The sequence below is a fragment of the Arvicola amphibius genome, chromosome 12, assembly GCF_903992535.2.
Source record: "Arvicola amphibius chromosome 12, mArvAmp1.2, whole genome shotgun sequence".
Lineage (NCBI taxonomy): Eukaryota > Metazoa > Chordata > Mammalia > Rodentia > Cricetidae > Arvicola > Arvicola amphibius.
In genome coordinates this window covers 82,792,370-82,814,777 of record NC_052058.2, presented here as the reverse complement: position 1 = coordinate 82,814,777, position 22,408 = coordinate 82,792,370, and the positions used below count along the sequence as shown (strand labels likewise).

The 22,408-nt window shown below is 40.4% G+C and overlaps 1 protein-coding gene across 4 annotated transcripts in view; it reads left to right on the top strand.

Annotated features, from left to right (window-relative positions):
- Positions 1-22,408, top strand: part of LOC119827766 (NAD(P)H dehydrogenase [quinone] 1) — a 70,505-nt gene that overhangs the window by 15,311 nt on the left and 32,786 nt on the right. The window contains exons 1-2 of one of the 4 annotated variants that reach the window (XM_038349630.2): positions 2,796-2,827; positions 17,366-17,475. The exons of 1 other annotated variant lie outside the window; for it this stretch is intronic. In XM_038349630.2, coding sequence (XP_038205558.1) covers positions 2,825-2,827; positions 17,366-17,475 — 113 coding nt within the window. In that variant the 5' untranslated portion in view covers positions 2,796-2,824. Of the gene's footprint in view, positions 1-2,795; positions 2,828-17,363; positions 17,476-22,408 lie in introns of those variants that run through there. 2 more of the 4 variants (XM_038349629.2, XM_038349632.2) reach the window with 2 other exon arrangements.

Below are 22,408 nucleotides of genomic sequence, written 5' to 3'. Positions count from 1 at the left end.
CTGCGTCTACTTTTTTATTGTTAGATGACATTGGATAGTGTGGCTCTGCCCAGTTTTTCTTCCTCAGCAAGTGTGCTGTCCCTGTAATATCAAGGTCACTGATGCAGGTTGTCCCTTCATTCAATATTACAAACATGTCAAATAGTTTCCGACTATTACAACCATGTCAACACATACCTGTCAGACCTAGATCTGTTTGCATCAGTATCCCCATCCCGACTTTGAACACAGAGTATTCTAAAGTTTCTTGGAGTTGGTTTTGCTCTCATTTGAAATACAGTTCAGTTGCACCACTGAGTTGGGTTTTAACTTATATGCTCACTTCAAAATGTTTTTCCTATTAAGTGAACTAATTTTACATTTGATATTGCAACTGACATTCTTAGGCTTCCATTTTTTTTTTGTCGTGACATGATTACCATTTATAGTATGTTCAGTCTGGTGTTACTGTCTTTGTTGCATCTTCCTACCAGGTGAAACTTCCCCAGGTAGTCAGGATTTAGTGCTCCAGTGCCAGAGGTTCATCTCGGACTTTCCTTTTGCAATTATGTGAGCTATAGTCTTTAAATGTTATTTTCCGACTCACATAGTCAGGAAGTTAAGAGTTCTTAGCTCTGTCCTGTTTGATGAGAATAAGAGCCACCCACTTTACCACACTGTGTCCAGAGGCTCATCCTTATAGATGTAGCTCTGCAGAGATAAATATCCCAGCTGTGGACATCTGTCCTTCTGTCACAGACACCCCAGGCACGTTCGATTTAATGCCGTCATCCTTTCAGCTATCACCCAGGAGAGAAGTGTGTGCTCAGTCTTTCGGAAAGTCTTCCATTTCTAAGGTGTCCTGACACTATTGATATTTGAGCTACACTTTGGTTGATGTAAACTCTTCAGCTTGCAATGTCATCATTTTTCAGTTGCTTTGTGCCCTTTGAAAATGCTATTGCTTTTATAATTATTAATTAGCCTTTCCTTTTGTGCGAAGACCCGAAGGTTTTAACTCCACCTATTTAAGTCTTGAATGTTTTGCTAAACACTGAAGGCCGTTGTTCTGAGACTTCCAAAATACCCAGTGCATCTTTCCAATGTAAATTCAGTTTCTTTTATCTCTGTAACGTTTCCTTTGGTTATATTTTTTGATATTAACTCCCCCCTCCTGTTTCTGTTTCCTCTCTCCCCCCTTTCTTTCCTTCCCAGCTCTTCGCCCTTCTTTACAGACCACAGTAACTTATGGCCTTGGTCTTCTTTACAGACCACAGTAACTTATGGCCTTGGTCTTCTTTACAGACCACAGTAACTTATGGCCTTGGTCTTCTTTACTTGTTTCATGTCAGCCATTTTTTTCTTTGAATGTTTTTACAACTTCATTTATTTACCTTTTAATTATTTCTTTTATCTTCTGATATTATAATTTAATTACATGATTTTTCCCTTCGCTTTCGTCTAAACCCTATATCCTTCCTTGCTCCCTTTCAGATTCATGGCCTCTTTTTTTCATTAATTGATGTTACATGTGTATATGCATGTGTACTCTTAAGTGTGTCCTACTTAGTCTCTATAATGTCACTTATATGTACATTTTCAAGTCTGACAATTTAGCTAACTCTAGGTGGATAATCAAGTGGCGTGCTCTTCCTTGGGGAAGACTATTTCTCTGGCTCTCAGTATTCCTTAGTTGCCTGTAATTCTTTGTTTAGAAGTGAGGCCCAGTGGTTTTTCTTCTGTTCCCATGGGCATACTTATTGTTGTTGTTTAGTTCATGTGTGGACAGTCATGTTGGTAAGACTTTATGGGTGTAGCTTCTAAAATTACTAAGAGACACATCCTCACAGCCAACTACTTTAAAACTTAAGTCAATTTTATTTTTTGGCTTGAGAGATATAGAGAGGACAGAGAGGTCAACAGATTTAGGAGGGATGGGAAAAAGTAAGAAGCAAATGAAGTGATTATCATGGTAGCCAAGAAGGAGGTATTGATGTGCCATATCCAATCTATTTGACTGCCTTTGGCAGTTTGGAAGGTGGAGTACTGGGTGTAAAAAGAGCACCATGGAGACATTAGGAGCTCAAGACCCCAGGGGTCTTTGGTTGGGTTGGGAGTAAGGCCAATGTGTATTTGAATCTGTCATTTCTGACAGTTTGATCTTGGGCACCATCTTCATGTTTTCTAGTTTATAGCTGTTTCCAGCATAAACTAAAAGTAATTTCCTATGATTCTGTTGTAAGTATAGAATTTAGTAAAATGTAGATTTGTAGATATGGTGTATAATAATCACTGAGAGGGTGTGCATTTTGGCAGAGGTGATAGATGGGTGACATCTAGGCTTTTCTGATGTCTGGCTAATATTGCTAATAAAGCAGCAATGAACATGGAACAGCAAGGATCAATAGAGTTGAGTATATGCCCAAGTAGCTGTACAGCTGAATCTGGAGGTAAAATCTCTTCCCAGCCTCTAGCAGAACCACCACGATAGTGTCCCTAGTGGCTGTACAAGTTTGATTTCCACCAGCAATAGATGAGTTTGCACCAACTAATGAATGGATAATGAAATAGAAAAATAACTAATATACTTCTTTCAACTATGGAAAACCCAGATACTATTGTTCTGCTAAAGGAACATAACAATAAAGAAACACCCCAACATTTTCTGCTATACCCATGGATCAATGCCTTGCCCATCCATCATCAGAGAATCATTCTCCTGAAGTAGATGGGAACTAACACAGAGACCCAGAAAGGGACAATGTGCAGAGAGCTGAGAGATTTTGACTTTATCAAACCTCTTCCCTCAAGACTCAGGAGGCTATGCAGAAGAGGAGGCAGAAAGATGGTAAGAGTCAGAGGGGGTGGAAGATTTGTTCAAGGAAACAATGTCTTGCAGATACAGCTAAACTGATGTGAACTCACAGAGACTGTGGCAACTCATAAGGCCTGCATGGGTTCAAGCCAGATGATGTCCCAGTACTGAGAGGGGGAGGTGGACACGAGCTACCAACTGACATTCACTTGCAAGAGAAAAATTTGTTTTTTCCAATGGGATTATTACTGGACATATTAAGGGCAGGTCCCATGTACCATGCCCAGCAGTAGATGGTAATACAAAATGAACTTAATGGTATGTCTCATTGCTTTGTTTTGACTTGCTTTTCTTTCTTTCTTTCTTTCGTTCTTTCGTTCTTTCGTTCTTTCGTTCTTTCGTTCTTTCTTTTGTCTTACTGATCTTTTGTTTGTATATTTTGGTTCGGATTGTGGTGGTTTGAATAGGTATGCCCCTCCCACTCATGTGTTTGAATACTTGGCCCACAGGGAGTGTCACTGTTAGAAGTTGTGGCCTTGGAGAAAGTGTGTTACAGAGGAAGCAGGATTTGATGTCTCTTATGCTCAAGCTAGACAGAGTATGGAAGTCTTTCCTGCTGCTGCCTATGGATCAAAACATAGAACTCTCTGGTCCTTCTCCAGCACCATGTCTGTCTGCAAACTGCCATGCTTCCTGCCATGATGATAATGGACTAAACCTCTGAACTATAAGCCAGCCCCAATTAAATGCTTTCTTTTATTAGAGTTGCTGTGGCTATGGTATCTCTTCCTAGCAATTAGATACCCTAACTAAGACACCGATTTTGTTATTTTTATGTTTTTCATTTTTGTGTGTGTTGTATTTTTTCTTATTCTACATTCTAGTTTGTTTGCCTGATTCTTTTGGCATATGTGTATATATAGGTGATAAGTTAAATGTATATATATATATATATATATATATATATATATATATAGAGAGAGAGAGAGAGAGAGAGAGAGAGAGAGAGAGAGGGAGGGAGAGGGCAGGGAGCAGGGAAGTGGGGAGGAGTTGGGAGAGGGAAAACCATGATCAGAATAATGAAAACTTTGTTTCCATTTAAAAAGATGCCTTTTTTTCCTCCTTAGCCTAATTTTACTAATAGCTCCCATTAATTACTCCTCCGTTGCCGATTGTGTTGGTTTTCATGCATTCCTCAGCAGTTGTATTCATTGATAGAATTCTATTGTCTTAGTCTGAGTTAATGTGTTGCATTTGTTTGGCTAGAAGCCATGAGTTTGGCATGTGCCCAGCAATCACATATGGTACCTCTATGTGGCATGGTGATAGCTAATAAGGACATAAAATGAATTAAGCCAAATTATGTTTCTTCTAGGTTATTATATTCAGTTTGGAGAGAAAGACTCAGTTAAATGTTTTTATACAACATGGAGACGGCAACAGAACCATCAAACACATGCTAGTGGGCAGTTTGAGACCAGAACATAGAGCTCTGTGGGGGTTCCAAAGGCTTATCAGAGAAAGTGTCTTAAGCTGTATACCTAGAAGCCCATGTGGGTGCTGCACCGGTAAGTCAGTGTGTAGGCAGTGAACCAAGAACCCACACATGCTAAAACAAGAGGATTTAGCCTTGAGAAAGTCTAAAACACTTTACTGCAAGAATCTGTTTCCAGCATCTGGAATTCTTAGGAACATAAGAGCTCACATGGATAGGTCAGGGAAAGAGGAGAGCGTAAGTTATGTGAAGTCTCCCCCCCCCCCCCACCCCAGTATGAAAGAAACACGGTAGCAAAGAAACCTGAGGTCACACTGCTTCTCGATTTGGTGAGAGCAGTCATTCCCTGGGGACTGCTAGTGGGGGCCCCATTCATAATGTGTCTTCGAGTCTCAAACAATAGCAGGTGGTATCTCTTCCTTCATGAGGATAAATAAGGTAAGGTTCACTAAGGTTATGCCACCTGCACAGGTTTGCTCAGGTGACAAGTTTCAGATCTGGGGTTCGTCCTCTGACCCCATAGCCCAAGCTCTTTTCTTTATGTAATTCTTTCTTATGTCAGGTTGGTGGGCCTTTACCAGGCAGGGAAATGTGTCACCCACCACAAGAAAGTGCAGAATAATTTGGAGATGCTGTTGTCTATCATGTTTCTGAAGGCTGAGTTCTGTGGTGAATAAAAGGGTTCCTTCATTGTTCCCATGGAAAATAAGCAACTGTCAACCCATCTTATGTGCCATTACTTAAAAATATCTTGGTGTAGATGCCCTGCTCATGCCCATCAACATTACAAAGGCAGTTAAATGGCAGAAGTCCATGCCCCAGGAGGATGGTAAGAGTGGCTAAGGGCAACCGTTCTTGTAGACTTGACTTAAAATCCTGACTCCACGAGTGGCTTTGGTAAGCTGCTTGAGCTTGCTGTGCCTGAGGATCCTTGACCTTCAAGATGAGGATAATTGATAGCCTGTTCTTACTATCAGGTGCTTACTATCATAGGAACAGGGTTACGACGAAGACTCCAGGAGTCAAGCCAAGCGAAGGGTACAGAACCATGCCCAAAAGGACTGGAGAGAGAGCTTGGTCAATAGAGCGCCTACCCCGTAGGCAAGTGGACCTGAGTTCAGATCCCCAACACAGTGTGGAAAAGAGAGCTGGGTGCACAGAGTCAGGCAAAATTAGGAGCCACTGGGCAGCCAGCCTAGCCAATTGTTAACCTCCAGGCTTTAGTGAGGGGCCTTGTCTCACCAGATAAGTTGGAGGATGGTAGGGGAAGGCTCTCAATGTTGACCTGTGACCTCCATATACATGTGCACACATGTACACCTGCACATACACAAACCTTTATACACAAGTCTCTCTCTTACCAGTGCAGGACAAATGATCACAACAGCATCAGTAATTTGTTGTGTTGTTTTCCTAAATCTATGGAAGAAAAGCAACAAATCTTCATATACTAATGTTCTCATTCCAACATTAATTGGTGTTTCTGGATACTTTATTCATTTGCAAATGTGTGCACACGTGTGTGCAGGGACTCACGTTTAGCAGAGGCTGCAGGAGGATGTCCATTGCTTCCTCTATCACTCTTTGCCTTAATTTCTTGAGACAGGGTCTCTTACTGAAACTCAAGTTCACTATTTCAGCTAGGCTCTCTGGCTAACTCCCTGGCTAGACTCCTGCAAGCTGCTTGTCTCCTCCTGCCTTCCAGTGTTGTGGTTCTGCGCACACTGGTTGTGCCTTGCTTTTTTCTGTGGATGCTGGGAGTTTGAACTCAGGTCTTCAGGTTTGCACAGCAAGTGTCCTTTCCCACTGAGTCACCCTCGCAGCTCCTTGGTTTTGTGTGTGTGTGTGTGTATTTGTAACCTGCAATTGTGAGCCAAATAAGCCCTTCTTCTACTGGGTTGCTGCTGTCAGGGTATTTTTATTACAACAATAGGAAATGAAACTAGGACAAACATATAGGATGCCTTTAACAATTAGTGCTTTTGTTTTTGAAATTATAATCTAATTGCATTAGTTTCCCCTTTACTTCCTCCAAACCCTCACACATGTCCCTTTGCTCTTTTTCAAATTCATGGACTATTTTATTTTTTAACTAATTGCGGTTGCATGCATATATGTATATACATATATATTCCTAAATATAACCTGCTCAGTCTGTATAATATAACTCATACATATGTTTTCAGGGCTGATTACTTGATATTGAGTAACCCTTTAATGAATATATTATGCCAGCTTCAGGGGACATTTAAATTATTCTTTTGTAGGCAAGTCCCAAATTAGTATTTTTTTTCCCACAGGAACTTTTTAGAAATTATGTCTAGGGTACATGTATTATTATTATTTTTTTGTTGTTTTTTGAGACAGGGTTTCCCTGTAGTTTCTAGAGTCTGTCCTGGAACTAGCTCTTGTAGACCAGGCTGGCCTCGAACTCAGAGATCCACCTGCCTCTGCCTCCCGAGTGCTGGGATTAAAGGCGTGCGCCACCACCGCCCGGCTCTACATGTATTATTTTTAATGTTTAGGGTGGACTAGTATTGCAAAGGTGTTAAGGGTCTGAGTAGAAGACATTCTTAGCAGAAGCATTTTATGAAAGTGTCCACCAGGTTGTAGCTTTTTGGATGACTATTATGTCATGGTAGTACTGAGTTTAATTACACACTTTCTTTTGGAAAAAAAAAAGCCTTACTGTGAAAAGCTTATAAGAAAATAAAAACACCATACACCAAAATTAACCAGGCTGAAAGTCTATGTATGTAACTCAGAGAACTTCCATACGGTGAGAATAGTCATCCAGAGCAGAAACTATGGAGTTTACATTAAATCTACAGTTTTTATATCAAATTTATCTTATGCAGTCATCCACCAATAAAACCAAATAGTCCTGACATAATCATAACTAGAGAGACAATGAACTTCGCATCCTTTCTTTCATAATTCATATTTACTATCTGCATTCAGTCCTCCCTGGTCTCCTTATCTTTAGTTTTTCGTGTTTTCTTTTCTTCATACTATACTGTATCCACATGCCTATTTATTTACATATATGCATATATTTTTGACTAGATTCTACATATGAGAGAGAACATGTGGTTTACTTCTTTCTGAGATTGTGTGTGTGTGACTGTACTTAATGTTATACACTGTGAGTCTATCTATTTGCCTCTAAATTTTAACTTCATTTTTCTTTGGAGTTGAGTGGTGGTGTAGGAGGCCCTTCTGTATTTGTGTTGTTTTCATTGGTTATTAAAGAAACTGCCTCGGCCTAGTTGATAGGCCAGAACTCAGGTAGGTGGGGATGACAGAACAGAATGCTGGGAGGAAGAAAGCCTGAATCTCTGGCCTGAGATGGACGTAGGTTAGAATCTTGCCGGTAAGCCACAGTCACGTGGTGATACACAGATTTATTAGAAATGGGTTAAATCAAGATGTGAGAGTTGGCCAAGAAGAGGCTAGATATGATGGGCCAGGCAGTAATTTAATTAATACAATTTCTGTGTGATTATTTTGGGGCTTAAGCTAGCCGGATGGCCGGGAGCCGTGCGGCTTGGATGACAAGCAGGCCTGCTCCTCTTACAGCAAGTGGAATGCATATATACACATATAACTTTCACGTCATCTGTTGTTGGACAACTAAGTTGGTCTCATTTCTCTGCGAAAGTGACTAAAGAGGTGATGAGTGTGGGGACACACTAATATCTGTGATGAGTGTGGGGACACACTAATATCTGTGATGAGTGTGGGGACACACTAATATCTGTGATGAGTGTGGGGACACACTAATATCTGTGATGAGTGTGGGGACACACTAATATCTGTGATGAGTGTGTGGGGACACACTAATATCTGTGATGAGTGTGGGGACACACTAATATCTGTGATGAGTGTGTGGGGACACACTAATATCTGTGATGAGTGTGTGGGGACACACTAATATCTGTGATGAGTGTGTGGGGACACACTAATATCTGTGATGAGTGTGGGGACACACTAATATCTGTGATGAGTGTGGGGACACAATAATATCTGTGATGAGTGTGGGGACACACTAATATCTGTGGTGGGTGTGGGGACACACTAATATCCGTGATGAGTGTGGGGACACACTAATATCTGTGGTGGGGGTAAAGTTCTCTGGGATCTGCCCAGGAGTGCACTAGCTGGTCTCAGGTAGGTATAGTTTTAAATTTTGGTGGAGCCTCTAAATTTATTTCCACAGTAGATGCATTAATTTTTCACCCCCACCAATAATGAACGAGGGGACCTTTCTCTCCTGTCCCATCCAACATTGTTGTCCAATTTGTTGTTGACAGCCATTATGATTGAAGGGAGTCAGTGTCTGAAAGTAGTTTTAATTTGCATTTCCCTGAGGGCTAAGGATATTGAATGTTTTAAAAAGTGGTTATTGGCCATGTATACTTATTTACTTTATTTCATTTTTGTATTTTCGAGACAGGGTTTCTTTGTGTAGCCCTGGCTGTCCTGGAATGTCCTTTACAGATCAGGCTAACTTTGAATTCAAAGATCCACCTTTCTCTTTAGTTCTGGGATTAAAGGCATTCATCGCCAACACCTGGATCCTTTTTAAAACTAACTTTTCAGTTCATTGCCTGTTTGAGGATTGGCACTTTTACTCCCTCGGTGTTTAATTTCTGGAATTCTTTGTAATTTCTAGATATTAACGCCTTGTCTGTCATTGTTGTAAAAGATTATCGACTCAGGGATACATTTTTTTAAAACAGAAATCACAAACAAATGACAAACATTTTTGGACAAAAAGAAATATAGCTTCTAAAAATCCCCCCCCCTTTCTCTCCCTCCCTCTCTTCCTTTCTTTGTGTGAGAGAGAAGACTTCACTCTATAACTGAAGCTGGGTTGGAACTCACTGTGTCGCATAGGGATTCTCCTGCCTCCTCAGTGCTGGGATTGCAGGAATGAGGTGCCACACTTGTCTTTAATGATACATTTTTTTTCTTCTTGGACTATATGATAAGTTATTTTGATTCCTTGAAGAGGTGGGGAGAAGTCTCATCCCTAGCTGAGGACCTATTGGCAACTGATAGCTTGAGGGGGGGGGGTCTTTAAGGATGTGTCCTTTGGTAGACTGACCATGCTCTAGTGGATGTCCACACATCCAAGAGTATATATGGGCAGGTCTAACTAGACTTGATGTGTTTTAAAAACAAGGGACTCAAAACTGAGTACATAGGGAAGGGATGGTGGTGAATATGCTCAAAATACATTGTACAAATTTCCAAAGAACTAATAAAGATGAATGTACTCTTTAAAATAGAGTTTCCTTTAAAAATGTTCTGTCTCTGTAATTTGAACGTGACAGCCAGTCTCTTCAGAGCGTGTCAGTGGTCTCAGGGCTACTGTCTCACCACATGAACAAGAGGCATTTATACACTTTTTGATGATACAGTTGATTTAGCCAGGTGCCCTGAGACCTGCATGGGAATTGTTAATTTCATATGGCCCACGCCATCTCATGACTGCTTGCAGAGTTTATAGGAGTTCAGCTATAGATGTGATTATAGCAGTCATTTCTCAGTCCTGACACCAGTTTCAAATTAAAAACTGACAGCCCTCACCTCCTCTTGGGTTCACCCACAGGTCACTTTCCTGTCACTTCAGTTCTCCCCCTATTAAAATGACGTCTGTGTTCATAAAGGCACTGAGGGGGCTGTGGAAGCTTGGAGTTGTCGGGGAACGAGAATAAGGTCTCGACTATTCAGATAATGTAGTGTTCAACTTTGGCCTTTAAGGGGACAGGAGGCCAGCAACACACACATGATCTCCAGATATGAGGACAGAGGTCCAGAGAGGTCAGTGTGTGATTGTGTGCAATCCACACAGTAGAGCAGATGTGTCTTGTGAAGAGCAGGCTCATCCCACTGAGAGGACTGAACAAATGGAATTATGTAATAATTTTTAAAGGATCCTTTCTAAACATTTAAAATTTTCTTGATATTTTATTAATTTTACCAAACAGGAATTTTTTCCCCTGAAGATATATAAGAACAATTTAAGACAATACCCATTTAAACAAAGTGAAAAAAATGTTTGAAATACTTTTTATAAAGGATTTAACGAGACTATTGGGCATATGTCACTATGATGCCTACAAAAACCACAACATATCACCATCACCTTGCCAAGAAACATGAAGTGGCCCTTGTAGTTATTATTTCGATTAAAACCATGAGTGCAAAAATTAAGGAAAAAAAGATTTTTTCTGAGAGAAAATAAATTGATAAATCATTTGAACTAACAACCTAATAATTTAGCATCTTAAGATAGTTAGGACAGTGCACTGCAAAGGTCGTAATAAGCATGAGCTGTAGGTCATGAATTGAGATTATGGTAGTTGAGAAAGTCCCCCCAGTCCTTTGTGGTCCTGGGGAGTCAAACCCAGGACACTGTGCAAGCTAGGCGAGCTTGTTAGCACTGAGCCACGCCCACAATTCCTAAAAGTCAAACTGCCATACTGATAATGAAAGCAGATTATTCTTCCTAATAGTCTAGGTCTTTGATTTTTGAAAACAAAGTTGTTTGCTAAAGACATTTGTTGTATCATTTAAAGTTGTTCTATTTAATACTTATTTAATTTTTTTGAGATTTTGTTTATTTTTATTTTATGTGTATAGGTATTTTGATTGCACGCATGTCTGTGCACACTTGTGTGCAGTGTCCATAGAGGCCAGAAGAGGGTGTGGTATCCTCTGAAACATGAATTGGATTATAGGCCAGTATTAGCATCTATGTGGGTATTGAGAACCGAAGATGTGTCCTCTGGAAGAGAAGCCAGTGCTCTCAAACCTGACCTCAGGGGGCATGGTGATCTGTGTTAGGGACAATATATTTTATGACCTGAATGACTTCCTATTTAATTCAATCAGTTTGTCTTAGTTTCCTTATTTGGAAAGTAGACGGGTACCACAACATTACCTACATCACTGAGCAGTATTGAGTTAATACTGTACAAAGCACTTGGCATCTTGCCGTGTTAGCTTAAGTGATAGTCAAAGGTTTGCTGATTGTAAAATGAGAATAGTTACAGTACTCACAGTTTGAGAGGTTGATATAAAAATTAAATAAAACATAACCTTTAAACTCATATATACCTACTTGATGATATTGTTATTGCTATATTATTATTGATTATTATTATAACTCAACTACCCTACGGTACAATAGTTGCATGTCTGTCTCCTGATTATTGTTACATGTGGACAATGGTGTTGGATTAGCTGCTAGGAATAGGATGTTTCTGTGCTTAGGGAGGCCACCTTGGGCAGGTCCAATGTGGTTATTCTCAAGCCTCTCCTGTCAAGGCAGACAGACGTTGTAGGCTTTGGGCAGGTCCCAGGTCTGGGAGGGTCTGAGACCCAAGAGTTCACATAAACACATCAGGAATGTCTGAGAAGAGACTTGGAGGGAGCTTTTGAGAAACACAAATGGAGATGTTTTCATTTGAGGAGATCCACACACCAAACTCTTATGTAAGTTGTGAACTAGATAATAGAAAATTACATGTCTGAGGTTAGAGATTATTTTGTTTTTATTTAGAATTAACAAGGAACTCAGATTGTGTATACATAAAGATTTATATAGCTTGTATAAGAGGAATTATTCAAAGGTTAGGACAGGAAGTAAAACTGCCTGCATCATCCCAGACTAGCCATTGTTGCACAACAATGAGAATCACCATTTGTCATCTAGTGATGCGCTACCTATATTCATTCTTAATTTAGTGTATTCTGCTCCTATAGAGATAGATATTATTTTTGCCTATGTTACCATTGAGGCTTAAGAGGTTGTTACTATGCGTACAAAACAGAGGAAGCAATAGAAACAAATAATTTTTGTTAAAAAATAATATTTTATTAATTCTTTGAGAATTTTATACAATACATTGTTGAATGGTTAATAAAACTCAGAGACAGATATTGGGGTTCAACCTGAAGATCAGAAAAACAAAACAGCCAGCCATTGGCTTTTACCTTGACCTCAGTCTGAAAATGGCAATCCCGCCTCCAGGAATCTCAGAATGAGACTGTGTCTGTGAGCGGTCTCCTCCCATTTTGTATTCTTCTCTAGGACTGGGATTAAAGGTGTGCATCACTGGGATTAAAGGGATGCACCTCCCAGTTTCTGTGGCAAACTAGCGTGGCTGCTGGGATTAAAGATGTGGGTCACCACTGTCTGGTCTGTAAGGCTGGCCAGGGGGGCTGTTTTACTCTCTGATCTTCAGGCAAGCTTTATTTATTAAAATACAAATGAAATATCACTACAATGTATTGTGATCATATTCACCCCCCCCCCACTGTTACTCCTAACTGAATTTGCATTTAAGTGTGCACTTGCTCTGCCTGGTTGGTGTTTTTATATCTAAGGCTATAAAAATATAGTAAGCAATGACTGCAGATGACACATAGTAGGAGTGGGTTAGGAACTGGAAGAGGGAGGTTTATATTTGTTTTGATCCTTTACTATGTTAATGTAGATGACTCACTGAATCCTGATACTCTAATACTAGAAATAATCTGTTCTGTGTCTCACAGGGTTAAGTGAAAATGGAATCACAGAACTAAGATTTCTGAAATGTATCCCGTGATTGTTATTTCATGAAGATCATAACATGCTTATAGGATGAATGCTCATTTTAGAAAACACTTTCAGCAACCTAAATGCCCTTGGGCTGAAGAATGCATAAGGAAAATGTGGTACAGTTACACAATGGAGTACTACACAGCAGAGAAAAATAATGACATCTTGAAATTTGCAGGCAAGTGAATGGAGCTAGAAAATATCATATTGAGTGAGGTAACCCAGATCCAGAAAGACAATTATCATATGTACTCACTCATAAGTGGTTTTTAAACATAAAGCAAAGAAAACCAGCCTACAAATCACAATCCCAGAGAACCTAGACAACAGTGAGGACCCTAAGAGAGACATACATGGATCTAATCTACATGGGAAGTAGAAAAAGACAAGATCTCCTGAGTAAATTGGGAGCATGGGAACCATGGGAGAGAGTTGAAGGGGAGGGAGAGAAAGGGAGGAGAGCAGAAAAAAATGTATAGCTCAATAAAATCAATAAAAAAGAAGAAAAGAAAAAGAAACACTTTCAGATCCCCCTTAAGGTTAAATGTATGCTTAGTGTTTGTTTCATCTGATCCTGTGCTTCCTGGGAACTCGTCAGCAGACTACACACATTGTCTTCCACTCAGATGGTATTGCTAAAGACACATACAAAACATTGTTAACTGGAAGGGCATTGAAATCTCAAACAAAAGTCATATCTTTGCTCTTTTAGGACATTTGAATACAGTGTAGCACGTAGCATGTATATACTTGTTGATTCTTTCCAGAACAATCAGTGAAGTTGTAAATTGTTTCAGAGAGATATTGCAGCAAATGTATAGGGAGGGGAGCAGTTTGTGGGTTCATGCTCTATGTAGAGATAGACATAGATGGGGTCCAGGCGCTGTGTAGATAGACATAGATGGGGTTCATGTGATGTGTGGATATAGATAGATATAGATGAGGTGCTGGGGAGATAACTTAGTGGGTAAAGTATTTACTGCACATGCATAAGGTCCTAACACCTATATAGAAGCCAGGTGTAGCCCTACAGACCTATAGCCTCACCCCTAGAGATAGGTGAACACTACAAACTCACTTCTTGACCAGCTAGACTAGCCAAAATAGGACGAGCGTTTCTCTCTTATGCCCAAACCCAGTGTATTAGGGGACTCTGTGCTGTGCTCTGGGCTCCTGCTTGCTAGAACTGACCTTGCTTCCTCCCTGTGTCCTTAGCTCCCTGGGGAGCAGGATTAGATGTCTCTGGCCTCAGTTTTCTCTCCTATCAGTTAGCAGTGGTCTTTCTGCAAGGTCACTCAGCATTTGTGACTGACCACCAATCATTTGGTTGTGCACTTTGAAGAAGCTTGACTATTAAGAGGTTATGATCCAAAGCTCACCTCTACATGGTTTCCAATGAAGAGATTTGGGCAACTTCCTTCAGTAGAATGTCTGCGTCTTGTGGGAACTACCATTAAAACAGCATGACCCAGAGGCTGAGATGACTCAGCCTGCAAAGGACATGCCATTGAAGGCCTGAGTGTGGGCTCCAGAGCCCACATCAAAGTGGAAGGAGACAACAGACTACATTTTTCCTATTTATTTGTTTGTTTATTCAGCTATTTATTTTATTTGTTTGTTTGCTCATTGAGACAGGGTCTCACTATGCAGCCCTGACTGTTCTGGAACTTGCTATGTATGAGTTTGAGGGTGGCCTCAAACTCAAAGAGATCCACTTGCCTCTGCCTCCCGAGTGCTGACATTAAAGGTGTATACCATTATGCTCTGGCTTTTTCTTTCCCTTTTTACGCAAATCTTTTCTTGGGGAGTGCATGGCTACTTCTGATATCTAAGAAGAGGTGATAAATCCTAACTCCCATTATTTTCTCCTCTTGCAGAATAAATTAATTGAACTCTTTATGTTCTAATAGTTTTTTTGATCTATTTATCAGTTTTATTAGGAAAATACGTTTTCAGTCTAAAACCAAACTTTTTAAGTAATAAAAAAATCTGGACATGCTTTTCTTTATTATTTTCCCTTTTGTTTGAACTATTTCCTGTGGTATTCCTTTCTCCTATGATAGTTTTATTTCTCGCTGCAAATAGAAACTTCAGGGTAAACTCAAAGAACTGGAAATTCACTATCTAAATCCAATGCAAAACTTATGCAGTCCAAGTCACAATATACTGAATGACTGAGGATAAATTAAAAGGGAGTAAGCTGAGAGAGCTAGGTATGTAATTCTGGACTTTTAGGGAAACCTTACAAGGTTCATAAACCCAGGCTTGACAGGGGAAAGCAAAACAAGCATCGATTTACTGAGGGAAACACTCTAAAAATGATTGGGTATTGATCATTTTTTTATCGCTTTCTCTGAACAACTAGGAGACGTGTTATCGTCAGAGCCACCAATGAAAAGCAGGACTGTTCTTTAACCTGCCCCAATTTGATTTGACATATTTTCTATCTCAGGGGACTTGGCCACAAAGTCCATTAGTCCCCTGGAGGCAGTCAGGTCAAATCAATTGTCCGCACTGAAGACAAGGTGCCCACCACTTACGGTAATTCTCCCCAGTCGTGGTGGAGGAGACGAAAGGCTAAAAGCTGTATTGTTGTGAGCACATCTCATCCGTCTTTCAGAGCCAAACACTGTGTAAGGAACAGGGTGTGGAACTTAAAGTTGCATTTTGGGTCTTGTATGCTCGTCACCGAGTGAGCAGTTCATATTCCTGAGCCAAGCTGAGCAGCTGCTCATGCCTGCTAAGACGTGTGCAAAGGGTAGCGAATGCTTAGCAATGGAACCTCTTGAGAGGTTCAGAGCAACTTGAGCAACTGATCTCCTGTCGGGCCCTTCCTCTTCCTGCTCTGACAAGTTCTGCTTCAGAGCTAGTTACAGAGGAGATTCACTTGTCTACTCTCTGTGTTCACTTGAGGCGTAAAGGCAGGTGGTAAACAGGGGAGGAAAGATCAAATGAAATGGTCATTCGAGGATACTGGTAATTTCTGTGTTTTCAGGAAGAAGAAAATCTGATTTCTGACATGTTGCAATATGTCAGAAGATACTCGATGGTGGGTACCAATTTAATGTAGATGCATCCCTCCCGCCTTTGTTAGTGCGGGGGAAGCCCAGCCTCGCTTTCAAATGGCTTCAGTTCAGTTGCTTGTTGGACTGTGGTTGAAGCAAATGCACCCAGATATACCTGTCCTGGGATTTCAAGTGGGATGCAAAGCCATTCATAGCTTTGTGGGATGACATGGCTTGAAGCGCATGTGGACATACGTGGCTGTTCCTTCTGCTTTGCTACCTTGCTGATCGTTTTGCTTAGCTTCCCTCTAGAATTATATTTTCCTTTACAGACTTTCTCATGGAAACATGTGCGTGCATGCTTTGTGTGTGTGTGTGTGTGTGTGTGTGTATGTGTGTGTGTGATGTATGCAGATGTTTGTGTGGGTGTGTGCACATGTAAAGACCTGCACGTTTACATGTGACAGTCAGAGGTAAATATCACATGTCTCTGTCTCTATATTTGTTTCTCATATTTTATTTGTTCTTTGAGAGTTTCAAGTTTTGTACAATGTGTTTTGATTGTATGCATCCCTAAACTACATCCAGTCCCTTTCCCTACCCACCCATCTTTGTGTGCCCCCCCCCAACCATCCAGGCTTAAAATACTCTTGGATGTGTGATCTTCAACTTGAGTGTGGTTGACTTACCAGGGCCTAAGCTCTTAGAGAAAATCCCCTCTTCCTTTCCTAGGAGTTAGCAGTTGCCAAATGCCCCATGGCTACTGGGACTGTGTGCCCAAGCATGCTAGGATTCAGTCTGGGTTGGGCTTGCACAGCTGTTGCACACGCTGTCACAACTGCTGTGCACTCACGTGTGCAGCTGTCCTGCTGTGTCCAGGTGTTTCCTTACGGTCATCTACCACCTTCTGCCCTCTTTCCCAAAATGATCCCTGAGCCTTGGCGGCTGTGGAGGTTGTCCGTATCTTCTCTTAGGGCTCAGCATTCAGCCTTCTCTCATGCTCTGCACTTTGTCCAGTTGTGGGTCTCTGTGTCAATCACCATCGATTGCAAATAGGTGTTTTCAGATGAAGGTTGATGAAAACATTGATCTATGGGGATAGCGAGTCATTAGGAGTCAGTTTAATACTGTGATCATTTAGAAAAATCATAGGAGTACGTCTGTCCACAGGTCCTTGTCCTGATAGTGTGCTAGCTATGAGTTCATCCTGTGGAACGACACTTAAATCTAATCAGAAAGTGAGTGATTAATACCATGGTGTTTGTGCCACTATTGCACCAGTGGGTGTATCTTGCCAGGCTCGTTACTGTAGCTCACAGAGTTCTCAGCTGTATATGGTCGATGTTGACTTTTGTCCTCAGGTATCTTGTATAGCACTGTCCGGTACTATGAAAGTGGAGGAGCCAATAGGGATACAACTTCCAGGTCTGCATTTTCATCTTACGTTTTTGTGACAGGTTCTTTCCCCGAACCTGGAGCTCATCAGTCCTCTGAAGCTGGCTGCCTGCCTCTGGCCCACACCAACTTCCGGGACTGCGGCCTGCACCATCTTTTACATGGATGTCAGGTATCCGTCCTCGCATCCTCAAGCTTGTGTGGGAGGTACTTTCTTGATGGCACCATTTTCCCAGCCTCAGAAAACATTTTTCCTCCCAAGAAGTCCGTATCTTTGGTGGAGAAGAGAATTGGATATGAAAGAGATTTATTTTTGTTTGGGAGACAAAAGTATTGGAATCAGCATAAACCATGCAACTAATATTCTCCAGTCTTTTTCTGTGTGCCTGTTCTATTTAAAGAAGGATGCAAACCAAGTCAAACAAACAAAAACACTAAGTGGCTAAGTGCAAGATTCTAAGGGAATCTTCAGAGCAGTGGTTCTCAGCCTTTCCAGTGCTGCGGCCCTTTAATGCAGTCCCTCATGCTGTGGTGACCCCCAACCATATCTTGTGGCTACATCACAACTGTAATTTTGCTATTGTTATGAGTCATACTATACATATATGATATGCAGGGTATCTGACATGTGACCCCAATGGGGATCGAGATCCACAGGTTGAGAACTGCTGCTTTAGAGCCGTTCCTCTGGAGTAGAGCTACTTTGATGATAGTTGAAGAAAAGACTCTACTTTACTTGAAATAACAATTAAAAAAAGCTCAGACTGTGTACTCCCCGATGACGTCACTTGTCTGTGAAATGTCTGGAATTTCTTCTTGCTCTCTTGTGTGGGGGCCCACAGATGTGATCCTGTTTCACCTTGACTAAAGGTCAGAGAGTTTGAGCTTATTTTTACTCTTTCAAAGTTGTTGACAACAGATGTGGTTACAAACAAGCGATCCTGACCTAGGGTGTGGAAAATGAGCATTTTGAATATAGAGCTGGATCTGCTTCATCTTGTTATTCCCTGTTCCTTCAAGGAGTTTGGCTTGAGGTCCCAGGGAATGACTGCCTGCAGGACACTTGGTCTATTCCTTATATCATGTTAATAAAGTCTGTTGCTTCCCTTCCCCTTTATAAGCACGTGGAAAATAAGCAGGGCGGTTCAGTATTCACTGAATTTCCCTCTCGATGCAGTTCTGTGTTTCTCTCATATCTCTGTCTTTTTTTCTTAATAATTATAATCCTTATGCTCCTACCCTGGAACGTGTGAGTTTCATTGAGGGTGGACCCCAACACTCTTGGTCTGATCTCATTTCCTCCATCTCGAGTGCAAACTTAGATAAATTAGGAAGCTAAAACCAAGAGACTGCCTTTGTGTCAGGAGATAACTTCTTAAAATAACTGCCATTAGAACCAGGACTCTAGAGATGGCAAAGGGAATCATGAACGGAAAGGAGGATTTTGTTTTGTTTTATTTTCACTGGTCTTAACATGCAATAATGAATACTTTTTCAGGCCATTTTTTTTTTCCTGACCACACGAGTTACAAATATTCTCAAAAATATCAGATCAGTAGAACTTCAAAACTGATGGTGAAGACACTTACTCTGGCATTGAGGGACACAGGCACAGATAAACGTGTGTGGACTCACACCAAAGGATAGTTCAAACATCTTCTGAAAAAGTCTTTTGAAGTTTGCATCTGCTGTAAAATCTCAGGGGCCGAATTTCTGCTGAATGCAACTTGGAATAGGTAAAACCTTCCTGGTAATAATTGAGATGCTAGTGAAACCGGTGGATACTTAGGTTTTGAACAAAGGAGAGCTGCAGAATTGGTTCTCAAGTAATTGGTTGAGGAGTATATGCAAAATGTATGTTTTAGAAAACTCAAAATAATGGCATCATTTGGCCCAAGTACCTGTTGCTAGTTATGTCTGTACTTACTTGTGACAAAGCCAATGGATAAGCAGAAGGTTGGAGTGCTGCGGGGAATCCACTACGAGTGTTGTGGGGAACCCGCTTAAAAGAAATCCCACACTAGCTTAGAATCAAGAAATAAATAGTCATTTACTAAGGGGTAAACTCACAAATCAAAATTCTCCACTTGACCAGTTGAATCACAAAATCCACAAGAGCAGCCGGCGGGAACAGAGCAAAGGGAATGAGAGAGAAAAGGCACAGGTCCGCTTCCCAGGAAATAGTATAAAAGGCCACGCCCCAGTAGACAGGCAAATACAAGCTGTAATACTTCTTACAGCATTGGAGTCTCTTCCAGGAAATTAAATAAATAGTTAACCCAAAGAACTCAACAAAAATAAATAAATAAAAAAATAAAATAAAACCCCCAAAACCAAAACAAACAAACAAAACCAAAAAACCAATCCCTCAGCTGTATTGAGAAGAGGGAGGGCATGATTGAGACAATCTTTAAAAGTTAGACTATACTTTCCCTCGTGACCCTTTGAGAAAACTATAAAATTCAAGAAAATCAGCTCTTATTGTGATTTAGACCCGACTTGAGACTACCTCCTGGGACTCTGTGGAAGAGGTAAGAATGTCCAGACGGTTATGGCTTGGCACTTCTATCTCAATAGCAACGTGATTTCTATCCACATAGACAACAGCAGTGTTTCTAAATACTCACGACTTATCGAGAGAGGTTTCAGTAGTGAGGACTTTCTTACCGAGAAACTCATTAACAGTGTATTGGACGGCTGGGCGTGTTGATGGGTAAGCACAAAACGTGGTTAGTTTCCCTACTGGAACTTGGTGTTGCCTGCTGAGCTGATGTTTTATTATGCTTACTAATTTTCACTATGAATTCTGAGAACTTGAACCTTTGTTCTGCCCTGCCCTGTGTCTCCAGAGGCTCCAGTGGAGCCTGGCAGGTAGGGGAGAAATGTTTATTAAATAAGTGGATGGAACAACACATGAACACATCCACTACTTTCTTTTTTAGCAAACATTATGTAACTTGATTGCCCACTTTACTAAGTGCACTTGGCTCAGAATTACTTCTATTTCCAAATAGCAAACATACTTTTAAAGAGAGAAGACTTGGTATTCATAACTGTTCTAAACAGTACGATACATATTTCAAATACGATTATATGGAAATTTAGTTCTTTATTCTCCCAAACAGAGGAATTGAAGCAAAATAATAGATGAATGAAAATGGGTTGAAAAATACCAAAATATTCCCTTTCTGAATATTTGAGGTTTGAATTATAGAACTAAGCATCGTATTTTAGACACCATGACAGAACGTTTCACCTAGAATGTAGAACGTGTTTCCTTGTTCTCAAAGACTGCTGTATCATTAGGCTTTATAGACCAGTGAAATTGGTCTATAAAGAAGAAAGGACGACGCAATCTTGCAGGTCCAAAGGTTTCTGTGTTGACCAGTTCCTTTGGACTTGTGGCAGTATTCAAAATATTTATGGTAGAACTAAGCCACTGTCTTCCTGGGTGGGAAATAAAGGAGAATGGAAAAAAGCCCATGCTACCACAATCTCCTTCTAGGGCTTGTTATCAACAACCAAAGGACATCTCACTAGGCATCTCCTCTTAGAGTGCCACAGGCAGGGCCAAACCTTTAACACATGGCCCACTAAAATAAGTCTTTGTGTTTTTAACTATGTGTATATTTACATGAGAATGTGTATAGGTGTATGTGAGTGTAGTCTTCTGTGTAGTCCCTAGAGTGCATTGGGTCCCATAGAGTTGGATAGACTTACAGGTGGTTGTGAGCTGCTCAGAGTCGGCGCAGGGAACTGAACCCTGTTCCTCCACAAGAGGCATGCACATCAGCCTCCTTTCCAGCCCACACATGGACCTTTGAAGGATATTTGACACCGAGAGAATAGCAACCTCTCTGTGCAAATATTTATTTATCTTTTTCCTAAATAAATTCATCTAATCAGGTAGTCGGGGAATCAATAAGAGTCCTCATTTTCAATTCTGTTCACCCGGCTGGCCCAAGAGAGTCCCTTTCGGTTAGATTTTCTTTACTCCTTTACTCCTCCTATGTCTGATTTCTTTTAGCGGATCTATTCCCTTCCCCCAGTTTATTATTTGCTTTGTTGGGAAACAAGATGAAGCCACACACAAATTTGTCAATGGTCTTAACCTTCAGCATCTAGTAATTTTCATACACCTCCATTTCCTCTATTCCGTGAAGAAAGCAGATTTTGTGGAAATTCATGTTTTGTATTTAGTTATCTTTTGTATAGAACACGGGAACTGACTAAAGCATTTACTGATTTCAAAGGGTTTCATTTTGTTGATGAGCTTCAAAGTGAGGCTCATTCCAGGAAGTGTGATGTAGGAATTATTGGCAGAATGCATTTGGGGATAAACATAAAATGAAATTAGAAAGATAAAATAGATGTCTTGTGTTTATTTTTCCAACAACTCTAACCAAGGCAACCTAAACATAAAAACCCTCAATGAAAACATTGTGATAAATCTTTATTACCTTTGATTTGACAAAATTGTCTCCAATATGACATTGAAAACACTGGCAACAAACAAAAGAAGAAAGATGGCTTAGGCTTTATGTAACCAAGAACTTTTATGTTTTATTATATGCCACCAACCAAATGAGAATATGGTCCACAGAAAGGAGAAATGATTTTGAATCATATGTATCATAAAGATCTTGCATCCAGATGGTGTAAAGAATTCCCATCATGCTGTAGTAAAAACAGAAATAAATGAACAAGAGTGGTAAAGGGATCTAAACTTCGCAGAGATATTCCAGAGATGCAGAAACAGCCCATAGATACATGAAAAGATGCTCCTCATTAATAATCACCAGGGAAGGGGAAGAAAATACTAATGAGCCACCAGGGATGGCTAAATTTAAAAGTCAGAGAATAAGAATGTGGGAGGATCAGAGAAAACATTTTCCTTAATGAAGGCCAGTAGGCAAAAACATACTTCTTGTGAATGTGTAGTTTCTTCCCCCATACACACATACATATTTATATATATATACTTATATGTAGTTGAGACATAGATACAGTCTGATTCTATGCATTGTTATTACTGTGATCAATAAATAACCAATCAAACATTTTTTACTATGGGAGAGTATCATATTTATGAAATTTATTTTTAA